A 15,332-nucleotide genomic window follows, 5' to 3' on the forward strand; every position below is an offset into this window, starting at 1 on the left:
CTGGAAAGATCAAGTCCACGGGCCACAGCTCTAGGTGCCTGTGTCCCTCATTCTTGCTCCAAGAAGGGGCAAAGCACCTCTCATCTGCTCAGGGTCTCCCCTGCTTGTATCACTGTTGGTCACATGGATGAGCAGTGAGGAGTAACATCTGGAAGACCAGGTGAGACTCATCCATTTCTCCATGCCATCATGGATCTGTAGTCTAGGCAAGCAGCAAACCTCCCTAAACAATCAGTCTGGCTGTCAGGGTGGCCTGTGTCCAATAGAAGAGCAATCATCAACTAGCGTCACTTGTCACTTTCTTATCCAGTAACCTATGATGTCTGGTCCAAAGTCCTCCCTGACAGTATTTGTTCCTTCTCTGTCACCAAGGCTCTGAACTGAGGTAAAGAGCTGCAGGTGGAAGGGGGGACTTCTCTCACTGCCAGAATTAGCAAGCTTGCAGCTGCCCCTCTCCTGGGAATTCATGCTTTCTTCCTGCCCTTGCGTTACCTGCCTTCTTGCCTGCATGGGAGCTAGGCATGTTTAGCTTCTCTTTATATCCCTGCGTGTTAGGTACTTTGTTACCTGCCATCTGTTTGCACCTCCTTGTTGCTAGTGGTCCCTAGGTACAAGATAAATAGGAAGCTGGAAGTCTGCTCTGCCCCTCTGTGAAATTTCCACCTTGGCAGACAGCACCTCTCATGCTGCTGGCTGGTTCCTGGCTTCCCTTGCTCGTGATTGGTAGTGCTGTCCTCCCATGTCGCAGTCCAACAGTACTTCTGCCATCTAGCTCTTTGTGAAGCAGAAGGGACTGAGTAATGACATACACATATTGTACATCGCTCTTGGGCTCAGAGAACCTAAGATGGGCAGGTAACTTCATGGGTGGGATTTGGTACTGCCCCATTCTACGTATAGTGTTTAATAGTCATATCTCAAAGTGCTTCATTAGTATTTTGCCATTCTCTTTACACAAGTACCACTAAGAGACTGCAGAATACCTTCTTTTTGTTTTGTTAGTACTTTTCTGCACAGTTTTAGAAAAGCACTAGTTTCTTCTCTGCTGTGAGGATCTCTGGATGGTAACCTATTAATTGCACAACACTGGTATGTTTGGCCAGTGATTGATGAATAACATTTATTTAGTACTTTTCAGACTTTATCAGAATTAATGTGATGATATGCTATGCTTCTCATCTATGCAGGTACCAGTGATAGCGATATTGGGTTCAGGAGGTGGATTTCGTGCCATGGTAGGATTTGCTGGAGTCATGAAAGCACTATATGAATCAGGAATTTTAGACTGTGCAACTTACATTGCTGGTCTCTCAGGATCCACGTGGTAAGGATTTTTTCTTTTGTTTTTCTTCATTTTTTCTTTAGGAAGTTCAAGAATTTTCTTGAGAGTATACTTATTTCTAATGCTATAATTCACAGCAAATTTTATGCATATACTATCAGTACGGAAAAGACATACAGATCCAGCTGTTTTGCAGCATAGCAGGTCAGTGGAGCAAATCTGCAGGTGGAGGTGTTTCAGAATGCCTCAAAGGGTGAGGACAGCTCAGTCTCCAGGTGGTCTTCCTAGGAGCTTTAATAGCAGGCATAGATGAAAAGAGGTACTACACATATGCAGCGACGTTTCTGTATCAACAGCCAATACTGTACATAGTTGGACTCTGTAACTGATTTATTCATCTTGATAACCAAAACATTAAGAATTCAAGCTGTTGGTATAAATCCAAAATATTTTTTGTGTTGTTTTATTTTTCTGATGAAATGGGAAAAAAAAATTCCTTGTGATTTGAAGATGATGATTCATTCAACCCAAAATGGATTTTATATTTTTGGGGTGCTTCTCAGAGATTCTCAAAATCACTGAAAGATCTTTTGCTCCATTTTAGACTCAGTAGTCCCCTTCATAGTGGGTTTGCTGAGGATGTCTGTTCACTGATTGATTCTTAGCATAAGCCAAGTTGAGTAGAGGTATTTCAGCTTGTAGGAAAAAATACCGACTCACTGCCATGCTGCAGGGCACCCTGCTATGGATTGCCACTGTCTAATTTAGAAATTACATTGTTTTTTAAAATAGTTTGTTAGTCAGATGGGAGAAAAGATCTTCCAAGATGTCTCAATTAGGATGTCCTAATCAGGTAGTTATGGTGTCTTCCTGTCTGACTCAATGAATTCTTCAGCCAGGACAACAGGAACAACATCACCAGGAGAAAATCAGAGTGATGTCACTGTGTGAAAGGCACTCTCTGGGCGTTATAAGGCACTGGTCTTTGGTCTTTGTAGGCAGCAGAATGCTTTGAACCCCAGTATTGTGTCTTCCTCAACCACTATTCTGAATGAAAGGGTTTCTCTTCTTCCTGCCCAGTACTATGAACCTGCAGACTTTTATCTTCTTGGCTTTTATAAAAAGTGTCCCAAATTACACTTATTACAAATGTTGAAACTATTTGTTTTGATATTTCTGAAATGGAATGATGTAACATATTTAAAAGCTGTGTAATTTTCATCAGCCAAAGACATCTGACAAATGCAATCCAAATTTCCTAACTGTTTGGACTCCTTAACACTACATTTTTTTCATTAAGTGAAAAATTCCAGGCTTTTTTTTGTCGTATGTTAAAACCTGGTTTTAATGTCAATGGATCAGTTTGCAGCACAGGATGTTACATCTTAAGAAATTTTTTAACTTTTCAAGGGAGTAACCCAGATGTCACAAAATATGATTTTATCATAACCGGTATTTTTTTATGTATCAGCTTGAATACCGGAGCTGCATCTGAATCCAGTGCTGTCAAACTGGATTAATTCCATTGAAGTACCACCTAGGCAATTAGGGGACTGGAGCACATGAGAAAGTGGGGCAGCTGGATTTGTTTAGCCTTGAGGAGTAGGCAAAGGTAGTGGTAGCAAGAAATCTTACTGTTATCTTCAGCTACATAATGGGTAGCTGTAAAGAAAACAGATTTTTTTCGGAGACACACAGAGAAAGGACAAGGGGTAATGGCCATAAGTTACAGCAAGAGAAATTTGGTAAGCTATTAGGAAAATTATTTTGCACTGAGAGTGGTCAAGCACTGGAATGTATTGCTGTTGTCTTTACTTGATTAGGCTGGGTGGAATCATAGAATCGTTTTGGTTGAAAAAGACCTTTAGGATCATCAAGTCTAACCATTAATCTGGCACTGCCACTAAACCATGTCCCTGAGGACCACATCTACACGTCTTTTAAATACCTGCAGGGATGGTGACTCAACCACTTCCCTAGGCAGCCTGTTCCAATTCTTGACAACCCTTTCAGTGAAGAAATTTCTCTTAATATCAGATCTAAACTTCCCCTGGTGCAACTTGAGGCTGTTTCCTCTTACTCTATCACTTGTTACTTAGGAGAAGAGACCTATACCCACCTCGCCATAACCTTCTTTCAGGTAGTTGTAGAGAGCGATAAGGTCTCCCCTCAGCCTCCTTTTGTCCAGACTAAACAACCCCAGTTCCTTCAGCTGCTCCTCATAAGACCTGAACTCTAGACCCTTCACCAGGTTCATTGCCCTTCTTTGGACACACTTCAGCACCTCAATGCCTTTCTTGTAGTGAGGACCCCAAAACTGAACACAGAATTGGAGGTGTGGCCTCACCAGTGCTGAGTACAGGGGGATGAACACTCCTCTAGTCCTGCTGGCCACACTATTTCTGATACAAGCCAGGATGCTGTTGGGTAAGGTGTCATCCTCTCTCTATCTGACTCAGTGAATACTTTGTGTGAAAGTAGAACTTGACTGAACAAAGCCCTGAGCAACCTGATCTGACTTGGCTCTGCATTGAGCAGGAGGTGGAAATAGAGACCTCGATGTTCCAGTCTAAATTACAAGTTTATATTAATGTTTCATTTCTTCAAGAGTAAGGGAAAAAGAATTTTGTTGGAATAGCTAAATATAAACGAGCATGGAATCTGCCCGGGATGAACTTTATTCCCTGGTTTAACTCTAAGGAAGCCCATGAATTTTGGTTCCACATATTCTAAGGAAATACTCTAGCCCCAAAGTTGTTAACTCTTTTCAAATAGACAATGATCTGTTCTATTCCTTGTGTGGGTTTTTTCAATTATTTTTCACTAGAGTGAAGCTTGCTTCCCCTCTCTCAGACTAGATAGAAAGCTTTCAGAATGCCAGAAGGATTTGAAATGCCAGAAGTGTCTATGAACTAGAGTAAGTTTCTCGTTCCGATTGAACTATAAAAGGTTGGCATCCCTGGAACTTGGGTGTTCTGTCACTGGGGGGGGGGCACTGTTGATTGAGAGACCCGGATGTACTTTTGTTAAATTTGTAAAAAGTGGAAGATATCATTTGGCTGGATGAAGAGCAATTGAACAGTGCAATGCAGCATGAAAAATTTTCACTGTGTTTCTAGGGAATAGCATGTAGTCTGCATTCTGAAAAGATGTCAGTCAGCTGGCCATGAGGTCCTTTTGTGGGAAAACCCAGGTGTGAATACATAGTTGATATAATGTAAACCTATAAAATCTGTATTAAAAGCAAGATTATCTGAACTGATTCATTCAGAAACATATGTCGGAAACAGTGGTATTTAAGCAACTTTGCTTTTGCTGTCTTGATGGTGTCACCTATTCAGACTTTCCTTGCTTGATGAATAAATAAGTTGACACTTTGGCACTCCTTTTCTTTTTCTTCCATGCAGTCTTTTACTTGGGAATAGTGCTGTTTTCTTTTTTTTTTTCTTTTTTTTTTTTCTGAAGGGTGGAGAGTTCCTTTCCTGGAGGGAGAGGCAGGTTTTCGCTTGTTCACTCAGATGCATGCCTAACCTTGGAGCAATGCATTTACTTCCCTGATTGTTTCTGTCATCTTGCTTCAACCTTGAACTGAATTCTTCATCCTGCATTTTCCTTTCTCTGCTCTCATGGAAGCTTGCTGCTGTATTGGTTCCACCCACAACCTGACGTGCGTGCTAAGCTTTAGAGACTGCGCAAGGACTAATGAATCAAGTTCTTACATCATGCATGTGACAGAGTTCATCATGCTGTCAGGTAAATTGCTGGGCAGTGATCTCAGGGCCAAGCTTACACAGTGTGTATGTGCAGAATTATGCCTGCAGTATGGTATGTATACCTGAGCCAGCTAATTGAATAAATAATAGGGAAATGAGCGTCTTGTAGATTAGGGCAGCCTATCTTGAGTCTTCACCCGTAGTGTTACTTAAGCCAACCAAGTGCAAACCATGCTTTTCTGCATGTGTGTCTAAACTTTGTTTTGAGTAAACAAAACTACAGTGTCCAGAGTTACCTGGTGACAAAATCAATATTTGCCTGATAAGTCTCTTCTGAATCCTCAGAGTCAATTAAATCTCTGCACAGGTTGCAGTTACTGTGCTTCATCTTACTATGAAAACATCTAGATCCTGGAAAGCAAGCTATATACTAATATATTTTAGGAATTTTTGAATAGTGATAATGAAATGGAGAGTGACAGAGAGGTACATCTTAGAATGAAAGAACTGCATGTGTGTACTTACAGGACTTCCAGTCTGACAAATTTATGTATGCTGTGACAACATGAGAAGCTGTATTTTCAGCTTATGATGATTCTGTCCATTTTTCCTTAAACAGATAAATGAGGAACACTATAATCTTTGACGTCATACACATTATGGAAATGTATGTTGAGTGTTTGATTGTATGCTTACATTTAGAACAAACTGTTTAGCTTTCTATGCCTTGAGAAAAAAAGACAGTTTACTGTATAAATGGTGAGTAAATTAATCTGATTTAATCAGTAATTGTATTGAATTATTTATGAGCTTTTTGTACGTTTTGGGCAGCTGACATTGAACCAGGCTTTGATACTTACAGAGCCTGTTTTCTGTTGCAGGTACATGTCAACTTTGTATTCACACCCAGATTTTCCAGAAAAAGGACCAAAGGAGATCAATCAAGAATTGATGAACTCTGTGAGTCACAACCCACTTCTGCTGCTCACTCCTCAGAAAGTCAAACGCTACATTGAATCACTGTGGAATAAGAAAAGCTCAGGACAGCCTGTCACCTTCACAGATATCTTTGGAATGCTAATAGGTGAAACACTTATCCATAATGTGAGTTCATTTTTTATGATTATTAGAGTTGTGAAACTATTGCGTAATAACCACTGTTACTGTTTTTTTGAGATGACCTTGGTAAGCATGTTTAGCGATAGGAATATTTAAAATTATAGCTGAACAGAAACTGGATAAGAAACTTGTAAAATGCTTTCCTTGCTCCGGGACATGTCTCTGAATGGTACTTATTTCTTTAGAAGCTAGGAAAACATCATGCATTCATGGGCAACGTAAATGAACTCAACTGCTGGGTACTTGCAACAAGCTCTTAGCATTGTGTATCATGTATTGAAATTACTGCTCAAGCAGTTTCAGCAAAAAATTACAAAATGGTGTAACCTCTTTATGCGCATTTCGCTATAAGAAAAGCAGCATTTACTTAATGATATACTAATTTAAAGGTGAAAGATCCACATCTCTATTTATTATGACTAGTTTTTCTGAGAAATGAGACAATAGGAGGGCTTCAGACTGTTGTATTTTATTATTGACAAATCCTAATTGACTGAATCAGGCCCACAGGCTTCAAGTTCAAATGAGTCAGGTGAGCAGAATTTGGATTTGATCTTATCATAAGATTGAAATGTGTTAATAGATTCACAGATGTGTTTTATACACTTGTATCTTTCATGAATATACATTGCCATTAGGTTTTAAACACTAAATAAAATACTGAAAAATTATAAAATACTGAAAAACAGGCAACACAGATTTTAGTTACTGTGATATATTAGATAAATTTCTCACAATGAAGGGATATTAATGCCTGTGAGGTTGATTAGAAGTCCCTGATTACTAAAGAGTTAAACAAATGCAACTGTTTAGCTTAAATCTGAACCTGACACAATTAGTGAAAAATGTGAATAAGGCTTTTGGTTATTCACAGATAACACATCTTAGTATTATTATGTCATAATGACCTTCAGTCTTTCTTGATTGTAGACTCCAGAATATTTTATGCGGGACATGCAGATCCGTGGTTAGTAAATGTAAGCCTCTTAATAGTCCATTTGATTTTCTTAGTTATCTTTGCTTATTTTCAGAAACAGAATGGATTGAAAAACATTACATGATCATTAATGGCGGTTGTGCCTAAGAGGTTTTTCCTTGTTTTCATCTTTTACAGAAGCAGAGGGAAAGTACTTGCTTTGTCCAGCAATACTGTTTTCTTTTTGGCAATGTTATTTTGGATTCTATAACATGTGCTTATTTCATCCTCTTATCATGTCTTCTCCCACTCCTTCCTTGCTGAGTTATGCAGTTAAAAGGCATTCAAGCAGATTACTTCCTTTTACAAGTTCTTCAGTTCTGTTTTTCTTGGAAGTAACTGAGTTTGTCCATTCTGTGGTTTGGGCCGGACTGGCCACTGAAACAAACGACAGATGCTCTCTGACCTCTCTCCTTTCAAAGAAGGGAGAGCATCTCCCTTCCGGGAGAGGAGGAAGAGAAAGAAAGAGACTGATGACTTTAGAAAATAAAATAAACTACTTTAATGAAAATATTAATAAAATAATAAAAGGGAAATAATGAAACATATACAATATATACAAAACTGGATCGAGCTCCCGGGATGACAATCACGTCACCAGCAGGCACTGGGAAAGTCCCAGACTGGGCCCAGCGATGGATGGGAACTGGATTCTGGATCTGGATTCCTCCTCGGACACTGGCCACTGAGGAGAGAGCTGACCCTTTGATCCCTCAGCTTTTATACTGAGCATGAGGCAGATGGGATGGAATACCCTGTTGGTCAGTTTTGGGTCACCTGTTCTGTCCACTGCTTCCTGCTAGTGTAACCCCTCTGTGCTTTTCCGCTTCTGACCCTCCAACGGGACAAATAACAAAATTGGCTGACCTTGGTTGTTATAGCAATAAGTATAAGCAAGAGCCTCTCTGCATACCATTCCTCGGCATAAATAAGAAACAATCAGGTCTTATCAGTCTGAGAGCGGATGCTGTCAGAAAAAAGACACCATTAATTTCTGAGACTTCAGTTAGTTAGAAGAGGCTTAGCTGCAACGTAAAATTACTGAACGGAAAATTAGTTCTGTTTTATCTCAAACCAGGACATTCCACACCTTATTCCATACCATTTGCGTTGTGTTCAGAGCACTATTACTTTTTATCTATCAAATACATACACAGTCCATTTTCCTTCTTTGAGGATTTCAGAGAAATGAGTAGTCTCCCAAATAGCAGCAGGCCTTTATAGGATCCGTTTGGACATAATGTCTTTTTTCATTCATGCAGAGAATGGACACCACTTTGAGCAACATGAAAGAGAAAATCAATAATGCACAGTGTGCTCTCCCACTCTTTACATGTCTTCATGTCAAACCAGATGTCTCAGAGCTTATGTTTGCAGGTATGTTTTCAATCTGTGTATTGAGTCACTTGTGAAAAGAAGAGAGAAGTGCGTGGCTGACAAAAAAGCCTGTTTCTTTAATACTTCTGAGAATAATTTTATCCTGCTGGCTTGGTACACTTTGAAATTATTAATCTTATGGCAAGGATTAGGAAGGAATTTGCCATAATATGAAACATTCTTCGAGGCTTAATAAAATTTGCATTGTTATGAACTGAGTACAGGGAGATTTTAATTTAAAAAAAGAAAAGGAAGTGGTGATGTTGAAGGATATAGCAAACAGGCACATCATAAGGACTGTTCTGATGGGTTTTAAAATCTGATTGGGAAATGGACACATTTGTGTTCAGTGGCTTCTGGGAATCTAACAGTAGAGTCCGATAACAAGAAATTACTGAGGGGTAAGCTATCATATTATTAGGTAGGTGGATACTTATTCTATTGGTGCAGTATTTGCACCAAGTTTACAGGAGAACAGGCATCAAATGGACATATTCCTCATGGCATACCATGGAACTGAGCCTTTTCTTGGCTTTTAAGATGCATCTTTTCCTGTCCATGGAAAGAAAAACACACGGTATTTTAGGTCAATGGCCTTTTATTTCTCTATCATTCCTGAGTTTGGAGACTTATTCTTAGACCATTTTGTAAGCCTTAATTATTTTTTTTTAACCCGAAAATAAGTCTGACACCATAACAGCCTTTTTAGGTTTCTGTGAAATGTTAAGTGGTTGCCGAGTTTTGTTCTCTATGTATTACAAAAAAATTACTCTGTACGAATTGAAAAGAATATTGCTTATCTACGAAGCAGTTAAGTGCATTGCAGGAGTCAAGACAACAAGAAAGCTGGTGTTTCACAAACAGCAGAAGGCTACTTAACAGGACTGTATCAAACAGGGAAAGGGAATTATCTTCAGTCATTCAGAATTATTCCTTTTTCTAAGAAGAATGAAATTAGAATTCAACAAAAATATACTGCCTCTTTTTACTTCTTGCACAGTGTAAAGTACTGTTGGTAACACAAAAGAGGCTTTTGCCTTTATTTATTTCACAGGTTTTAATCCCATCTAGTGGCCTCAATTGAGGGCGGGTCCAATTGCGCTAGGTGCTGTACAAAGAAAAGGATATATGTCTATATAGTCATACATAAGACTGAGGAGGGAAATACCAAGTGATTTGCCCAGGGTTTGCAAGTCAGACATTGTATCCACATTTCCTAAAAAGATTATTTGGAAAAGTTACTGTCAAAACTTTGTTGGTAATGGAAAATGAGGGTGCAAATTAGGTTAAATTTTCATGGGAGAGCTGTCTACTTTTCTCCTTAGGAAACTGAAACCTTTTTGTTTGAAAATAGAAGTATTGTGATGAGCTTCTGTTTTCTGAGACATTTTATTTGGGTTACTTATTTACCGTTTTAAAAATGAAATTATCTTTAGTTAATAACGGCCTTCTCTAAGCAAGACCCAAAGCACCTGAAGGCTGATCTAATTTCGCTGCCTTACCTGTTGGTCTAAAACAGATCCGCTGATGGATCTTGTTTTTGGGTTTTTTTGAGGCAATCATCTATATCATTATATAGGATGCTAGATCTTGATTGTTTCTATTGTAAGCTTTTTTTTCTCTTTTTTGGAACTGAACAGCTATTCCTGATGTAAAATATATTGTAAGGTTTGAACAGAAATATTTACACTTTCTTATTTACTAGATTATAGATGTAGGTGAGATCTTTCATGTTGTTTCAACTTGAAATGCAGTAATTATATCAGATAAAATTCCTTCCGGGAGCGATGGTGCAAGATTTCATGCAGCTGCTAATAGCTTTCATGCCCCAGGCTCTACATGTTTTCCCTACCACTAGCATTTCTGACCCAGGTGGCGCCAGCCATACCCAAACTGGGTAAATCATTTTAACTAAACATAATTACAGGGATTCAGGTAAAGACAGCTTTTCTTTTTTTTTCTTTTTTTTTCTTTCTTTTTTTTTTTTTTAATTAAGGTAGATTCTTTAATGCTAAGAAATTACCTGAAGATCCAGTGTTAAAGAGGGGAGTGGAATTTAATGTTTGGCTTTAGTTTTGCATGTTTCCATCCCCTAATAGCCTTGTTCATCAACTTTGCTGCTGCTGCAATGCCAGACCAGTCAAAATTCGGATTTTCGGGTTGTGTTCTTGAAAGTTATTACAGTAAACTTATGTCTGTCAGAGCGTTAGTGTGTGTGTTGCTCTAGACTAGTAAGTGCTACAGAATTCATTTGGGAAGCAGGGCTGCCTTGAGGTATAGATTCATAGCACTCAAATCCCAGGCTCCAGGTTTCAGAAGGATCTTTCAATCGGGGCTCAGTTAGCCATGTTCATCACACATACTGGATCGGGTATTTGGTTTTGATCTGCCCACATGCAGCAAGGCTGGACTGTAAAGTGAATCTGGTCTGAGTGTGTGAGCACAGTCCATGCATTTGTGTGCCCAGTCCTGCCTGCCAAATGCTTAACGTTGGCAGAATATTATCTCTCTGTTTTCCCTCCTGAGAACAGGAAAAATCTGTTGCATCTTCAGCACATATGAAGCAGGGCCACATCTAAAGTGCAGAGAATACAGCTGAGAGGTTTGACTTCAGTACATTTTGGATTATGCCAAAGCCAAGGAAGTAACCCAGTTTACTGGGATATAACCACTAAGCATTTCTCTTGGTATAGAGTTCTTGTCTCTTGGGACATTTGAGTCCTACTCATTTAAATGGCCACTGTCTCAAGGATTTTATGGAATGGCAGAAGCTAATGGTGAAAGCCTTTAATTTTAAGGCAGAAATCTTATTTCCCTGGCAGGATATGTGGTTTGAGAAATCATCTTCTTCCGTGCAAATACAAAAATGAAAGTAGATTATCACAGATTAAATTAATTCTAATTCTAAATTTTGTTTTGCTGTCAACACGGTTCTGAAATACATATCTGCTAATTCCTGTTTAGATATCTAAAGGAAAATGCCATTAAATTCCTTGATTGGATCTTCAAAGGAATTTCCTTCTTCTCCAATAAATGTGAAGATTTGTGGGTGGTTTATTTGGAAAATAGGATGTTGTTGTATTTGACTTAGAATAGATAAGCATTGCCCCATGAAACAAAACTCTCTCGGCAGTCATGATTAAATCTTTCCTTTTCAGGACAAGTGGCTAATCTTATGCTTAACATTTCAACAGAAACACCGAATATCTTGAGGAGTGTACGGCATCCTGTGACTTGGGGGGATTTTTCAAAGCTGTTCCTTTTGTCTTTCTGTTTCAGAATTATTTCTAATTTGTTTACAGAATTGGTCAAATCAATCACTACTAAAAATAAGGAAGATAAAATAGATGAATGGATGAAATACTAAAAATGTAGGGTATTTTTTGTTCACCGTTGCTCCCTTTTTGAAATGAATTCTCTGCTGTAAAAAACTCCACTGGTATCAAAGAAAATATTTCAAAATAATCTAAAATCCATTTTCAAAAAAAGCATACATCATAGAAGGTAAATCTCTTCTGAAGTTTTCTGATAAGATCAGAAAATGGATTTGAACATTTGATTCCATATTTTTATTGAGCTCTCTATGCACTAAAATGGCATGTACTTTTAAAATATGTTCTGCATCGTTTAGTGTTAGTAAATTTCTCAGCTGCCTCTCAGCTTTGTCTTTTCATATTGGATTTCAGTAGAAACTTTTGTCTTTTGTGGAGTCCAAATGCATCTCCTAGAATCTTACAAAACTTTTGTGATACTGAATAAATTTTCTGACACCTTTGTCACTGCCCTCCACATTTTTGGTAGGATCACAGTGAAAGAAAAGAAACTTGGAACTTAGACCTGTGTTGCATTTCGTGTGACAGGGAATCATATTGAAGCATGAGATGAAAACCAGATGTCATTTGGTTTTTCTCATTCATGATCACTACTTTTATACCTCTGTCTTTGCAACCTCATATTTTTTCACCTAAGTCTGTTGTGATAAGAGAGAAGGAGAATGAAAATTCCTTCTCTGCCATGACATTATACTGTACTTCATTTGAAATGAAAATTTTGACTTCTGCGCAACCTAAGAGATATTCCTGTTAGTTATTTAGCTTCCCATTTAACTCAAATTTCTTTACTTGGACAGAGGTTTCATTCATTTGTGTATACTCATTCTCTGTTTCTATTCAGGTTGAGATTGCTAGCTAAGCACAATTTTGTTTCTTATTTTGCAGACTGGGTGGAATTCAGTCCGTATGAGATTGGTATGGCAAAGTATGGTACTTTTATGTCTCCTGATTTGTTTGGAAGCAAATTTTTTATGGGGACAGTAGTGAAGAAGTATAGTGAAAATCCCTTGCATTTCTTGATGGGTGAGTATGTGACAGAAAGAGGCTTTAAAATAAAACTAATTTCAGTAGTTCATGGACAAGACCTTTTAAATGCAATCACACAAAGTGTGAGACAAGAAGTAGAGCTCTCAATTTGTTGTGAAACATCCATTTGAAAGATTTTACAGACATGGATTGGCATTCCTTTTTTTTTTGTTTCTAACATGTACATCTGAGCTTATTACTGAGCATGTTCCAAAATCAGACTTGTGTTCAGAGAGCAAGCAACTGCTTAAATAGCGCAGTATATGTTTTTTAACTTCTACCAGCCTCCATTCATTGTTTATTTTTTCCCTTTCAGGTGTCTGGGGCAGTGCATTTTCTATATTGTTTAACAGAGTGCTTGGTGTCTCCAATTCTCAAAATAAAGGTCCCACCATGGAAGAAGAATTAGGTAATAGTAAATAATTCTTCTACTGTGCAAAACAATTACTAGGAAGATTCAGTGCACTCTCACTCTGTGGAAGGATGGCACTCTGCTGGTAGTCATTTTAAGAATGTGGAATTCAAGTAACTTTAATTGCCAACATTGCTAGAAGCTGATGAGGTCAGGGTAAGGGGGTTAGTAATTTTCTTTTCTTTCATTTTTCTTTCTGATCAGTATCAGAGGTACTGAAAGTCATGTGCATATATCCAGCTATTGTCATGAAGTTAAAAGAGTCCAACCCCCTTTTTCATGTTGTTATGCTAGTTTTTATAGATCAGAAGCTGACAAATACTTGATAGTTACTTGTGTAGTCTCTTGACACTGGACTGTACTATTTAAGGGGTTACTAAAGTGAACCAAATTTTATCATCTCTGGATTGTTAGATAGTTGCATTCTAACCACAACTCACCTGTTGGTATCTGATCCTTTGCTTACTAATTTAATGATTTCAGTTTCATTCCTAATGAAGAAATGGTAGCTCAGTTTGGATAGGCTTTATTGTATTTTACTCAAGAATGCAGTTGATAAGGAAAGGGTTTTTTACACTTTTTTTCCTATTCAGAAGACAGTATTACAGGGAAATATACAATAAATAAATTGTATTAGACAGCCAGATTTTTTTGAAGAGTGTGGAGAGAAAATGCAGATTGAGTTGATTTAAAAAAATAACAAAAAACCCCAAGCCTCCGTCTCCTAATAGCTGTTTGATAATGTTCTTATTTATGGATGAAAATAAGACCTGTGCCTCCAGGTTCATAATTCAGATATACCTCATGAGTGTTAACATCTACTAATGGAGAATCTTTGTCAATAAATTTGATAGTGGGAAAGTCTGTGTTACTGCTTTTTAAGATGTTGAGCGACAGAATATTGTTTCTCATCCATGGCTCATTTCACATATAATTTAAAAAATATGCTTTGAAGTACAATAAGATGTGAAAATACTAATGTGACTTGAATGACAATCTATTAATCAGGGCTGAAGATGTCCCAATGAAACTTTGGTACCACCAAAATGAATGGCAAAATGCCAGTGGGTATCAGAAAAGCCAGTGTTGCACACAGCATGTATAAATCACACCTAGAAGCAGTAAATAATAAGTTATGCATGGAGGTTGGTTTAAAGAGATGATTGATGTCCAAAAATTGCATTTCTTGTTTTTGTTAGCTTGCTTTTGGGGTCATTGATTTTTATTTTGACCTGTCTCCTATGTCATCTCTCAAGAATTTGTACATGTTTGTCTTTGGTGCGTGTTTGTCCATTGACTGTATTTGAGTAGCGATTGAGAACCCACTGAGTATTAAAAAGAAAGCGTATTTAAGGGAAAATACATGGTGACTAAGCTTTTATGTTTCTGTGGGGATTTTTAGAGTGTTGTATGTAAGTTTAAGAGGGCATAATCCTCTTCAGAAAAAAAGCAACTGTGGTGGTCAACTGTATCCAGTATTCATTACCAAGGGTAATAAATCTGTAGTTTTTTGCACTCGATATTATGGTGACTCTTTCTTCAATCTTCTCTTTCAGCCAGGTGTGCTTATAGGAATTAGATTAAGACTTAAGCAAAAAGTGCAAAGTGAAATTGCCATTGTTTTTCTACTGCATTTGGTAGAAATTGCAGCATTTGTTGGAAATTACAGCGCAAAGCAGGGTTATGTCACCAGAGACCAACATCTACATTATCCTTCTGTGAGAAAAAGTAGATGTTATTTTATTTTCATTTTTTTAATGGAAAAAAATTGATTGTTAATATGTTCAAGTTCATTAGGAAACAACTCTCTTTCAGTTTATTTTAACTGGCTTCAAATTTCAATTAGAGATGATTCCTAGCATACATTATACTAGGGAATAAAGGGGTTTAGTTTTCAAGAGTCTTCTCTTGGATAAAGTTACATCAGTGGACTTCAGCCTCTGTCTCCAGTCTATGTAGGTTACAAGCTTCCAAGATGAGGCTGCTGATAAAACATTGCAAATCTATTGTATTTCAAAAAAGGCTTGCGTCCATAGTTAGCGAAAACAATGTTGTCAGCCTATAATCCATTTTCACATGAATTCACCACCACTAC

The 15,332-nt window shown here is 37.8% G+C and overlaps 1 protein-coding gene across 1 annotated transcript in view; it reads left to right on the forward strand.

Annotated features, from left to right (window-relative positions):
* The window catches only part of PLA2G4A (phospholipase A2, group IVA (cytosolic, calcium-dependent)), a 91,174-nt gene that overhangs the window by 63,572 nt on the left and 12,270 nt on the right, over window positions 1-15,332 (forward strand). Inside the window, exons 8-12 of the mRNA XM_009884461.1 lie at window positions 1,188-1,324; window positions 5,877-6,099; window positions 8,353-8,467; window positions 12,685-12,822; window positions 13,142-13,234. Coding sequence (XP_009882763.1) covers window positions 1,188-1,324; window positions 5,877-6,099; window positions 8,353-8,467; window positions 12,685-12,822; window positions 13,142-13,234 — 706 coding nt within the window. The remainder of the gene's footprint in view (window positions 1-1,187; window positions 1,325-5,876; window positions 6,100-8,352; window positions 8,468-12,684; window positions 12,823-13,141; window positions 13,235-15,332) is intronic.

The sequence above is a fragment of the Charadrius vociferus genome, unplaced genomic scaffold, assembly GCF_000708025.1.
Source record: "Charadrius vociferus isolate BGI_N301 unplaced genomic scaffold, ASM70802v2 scaffold220, whole genome shotgun sequence".
Classification (NCBI taxonomy): Eukaryota; Metazoa; Chordata; class Aves; order Charadriiformes; family Charadriidae; genus Charadrius; species Charadrius vociferus.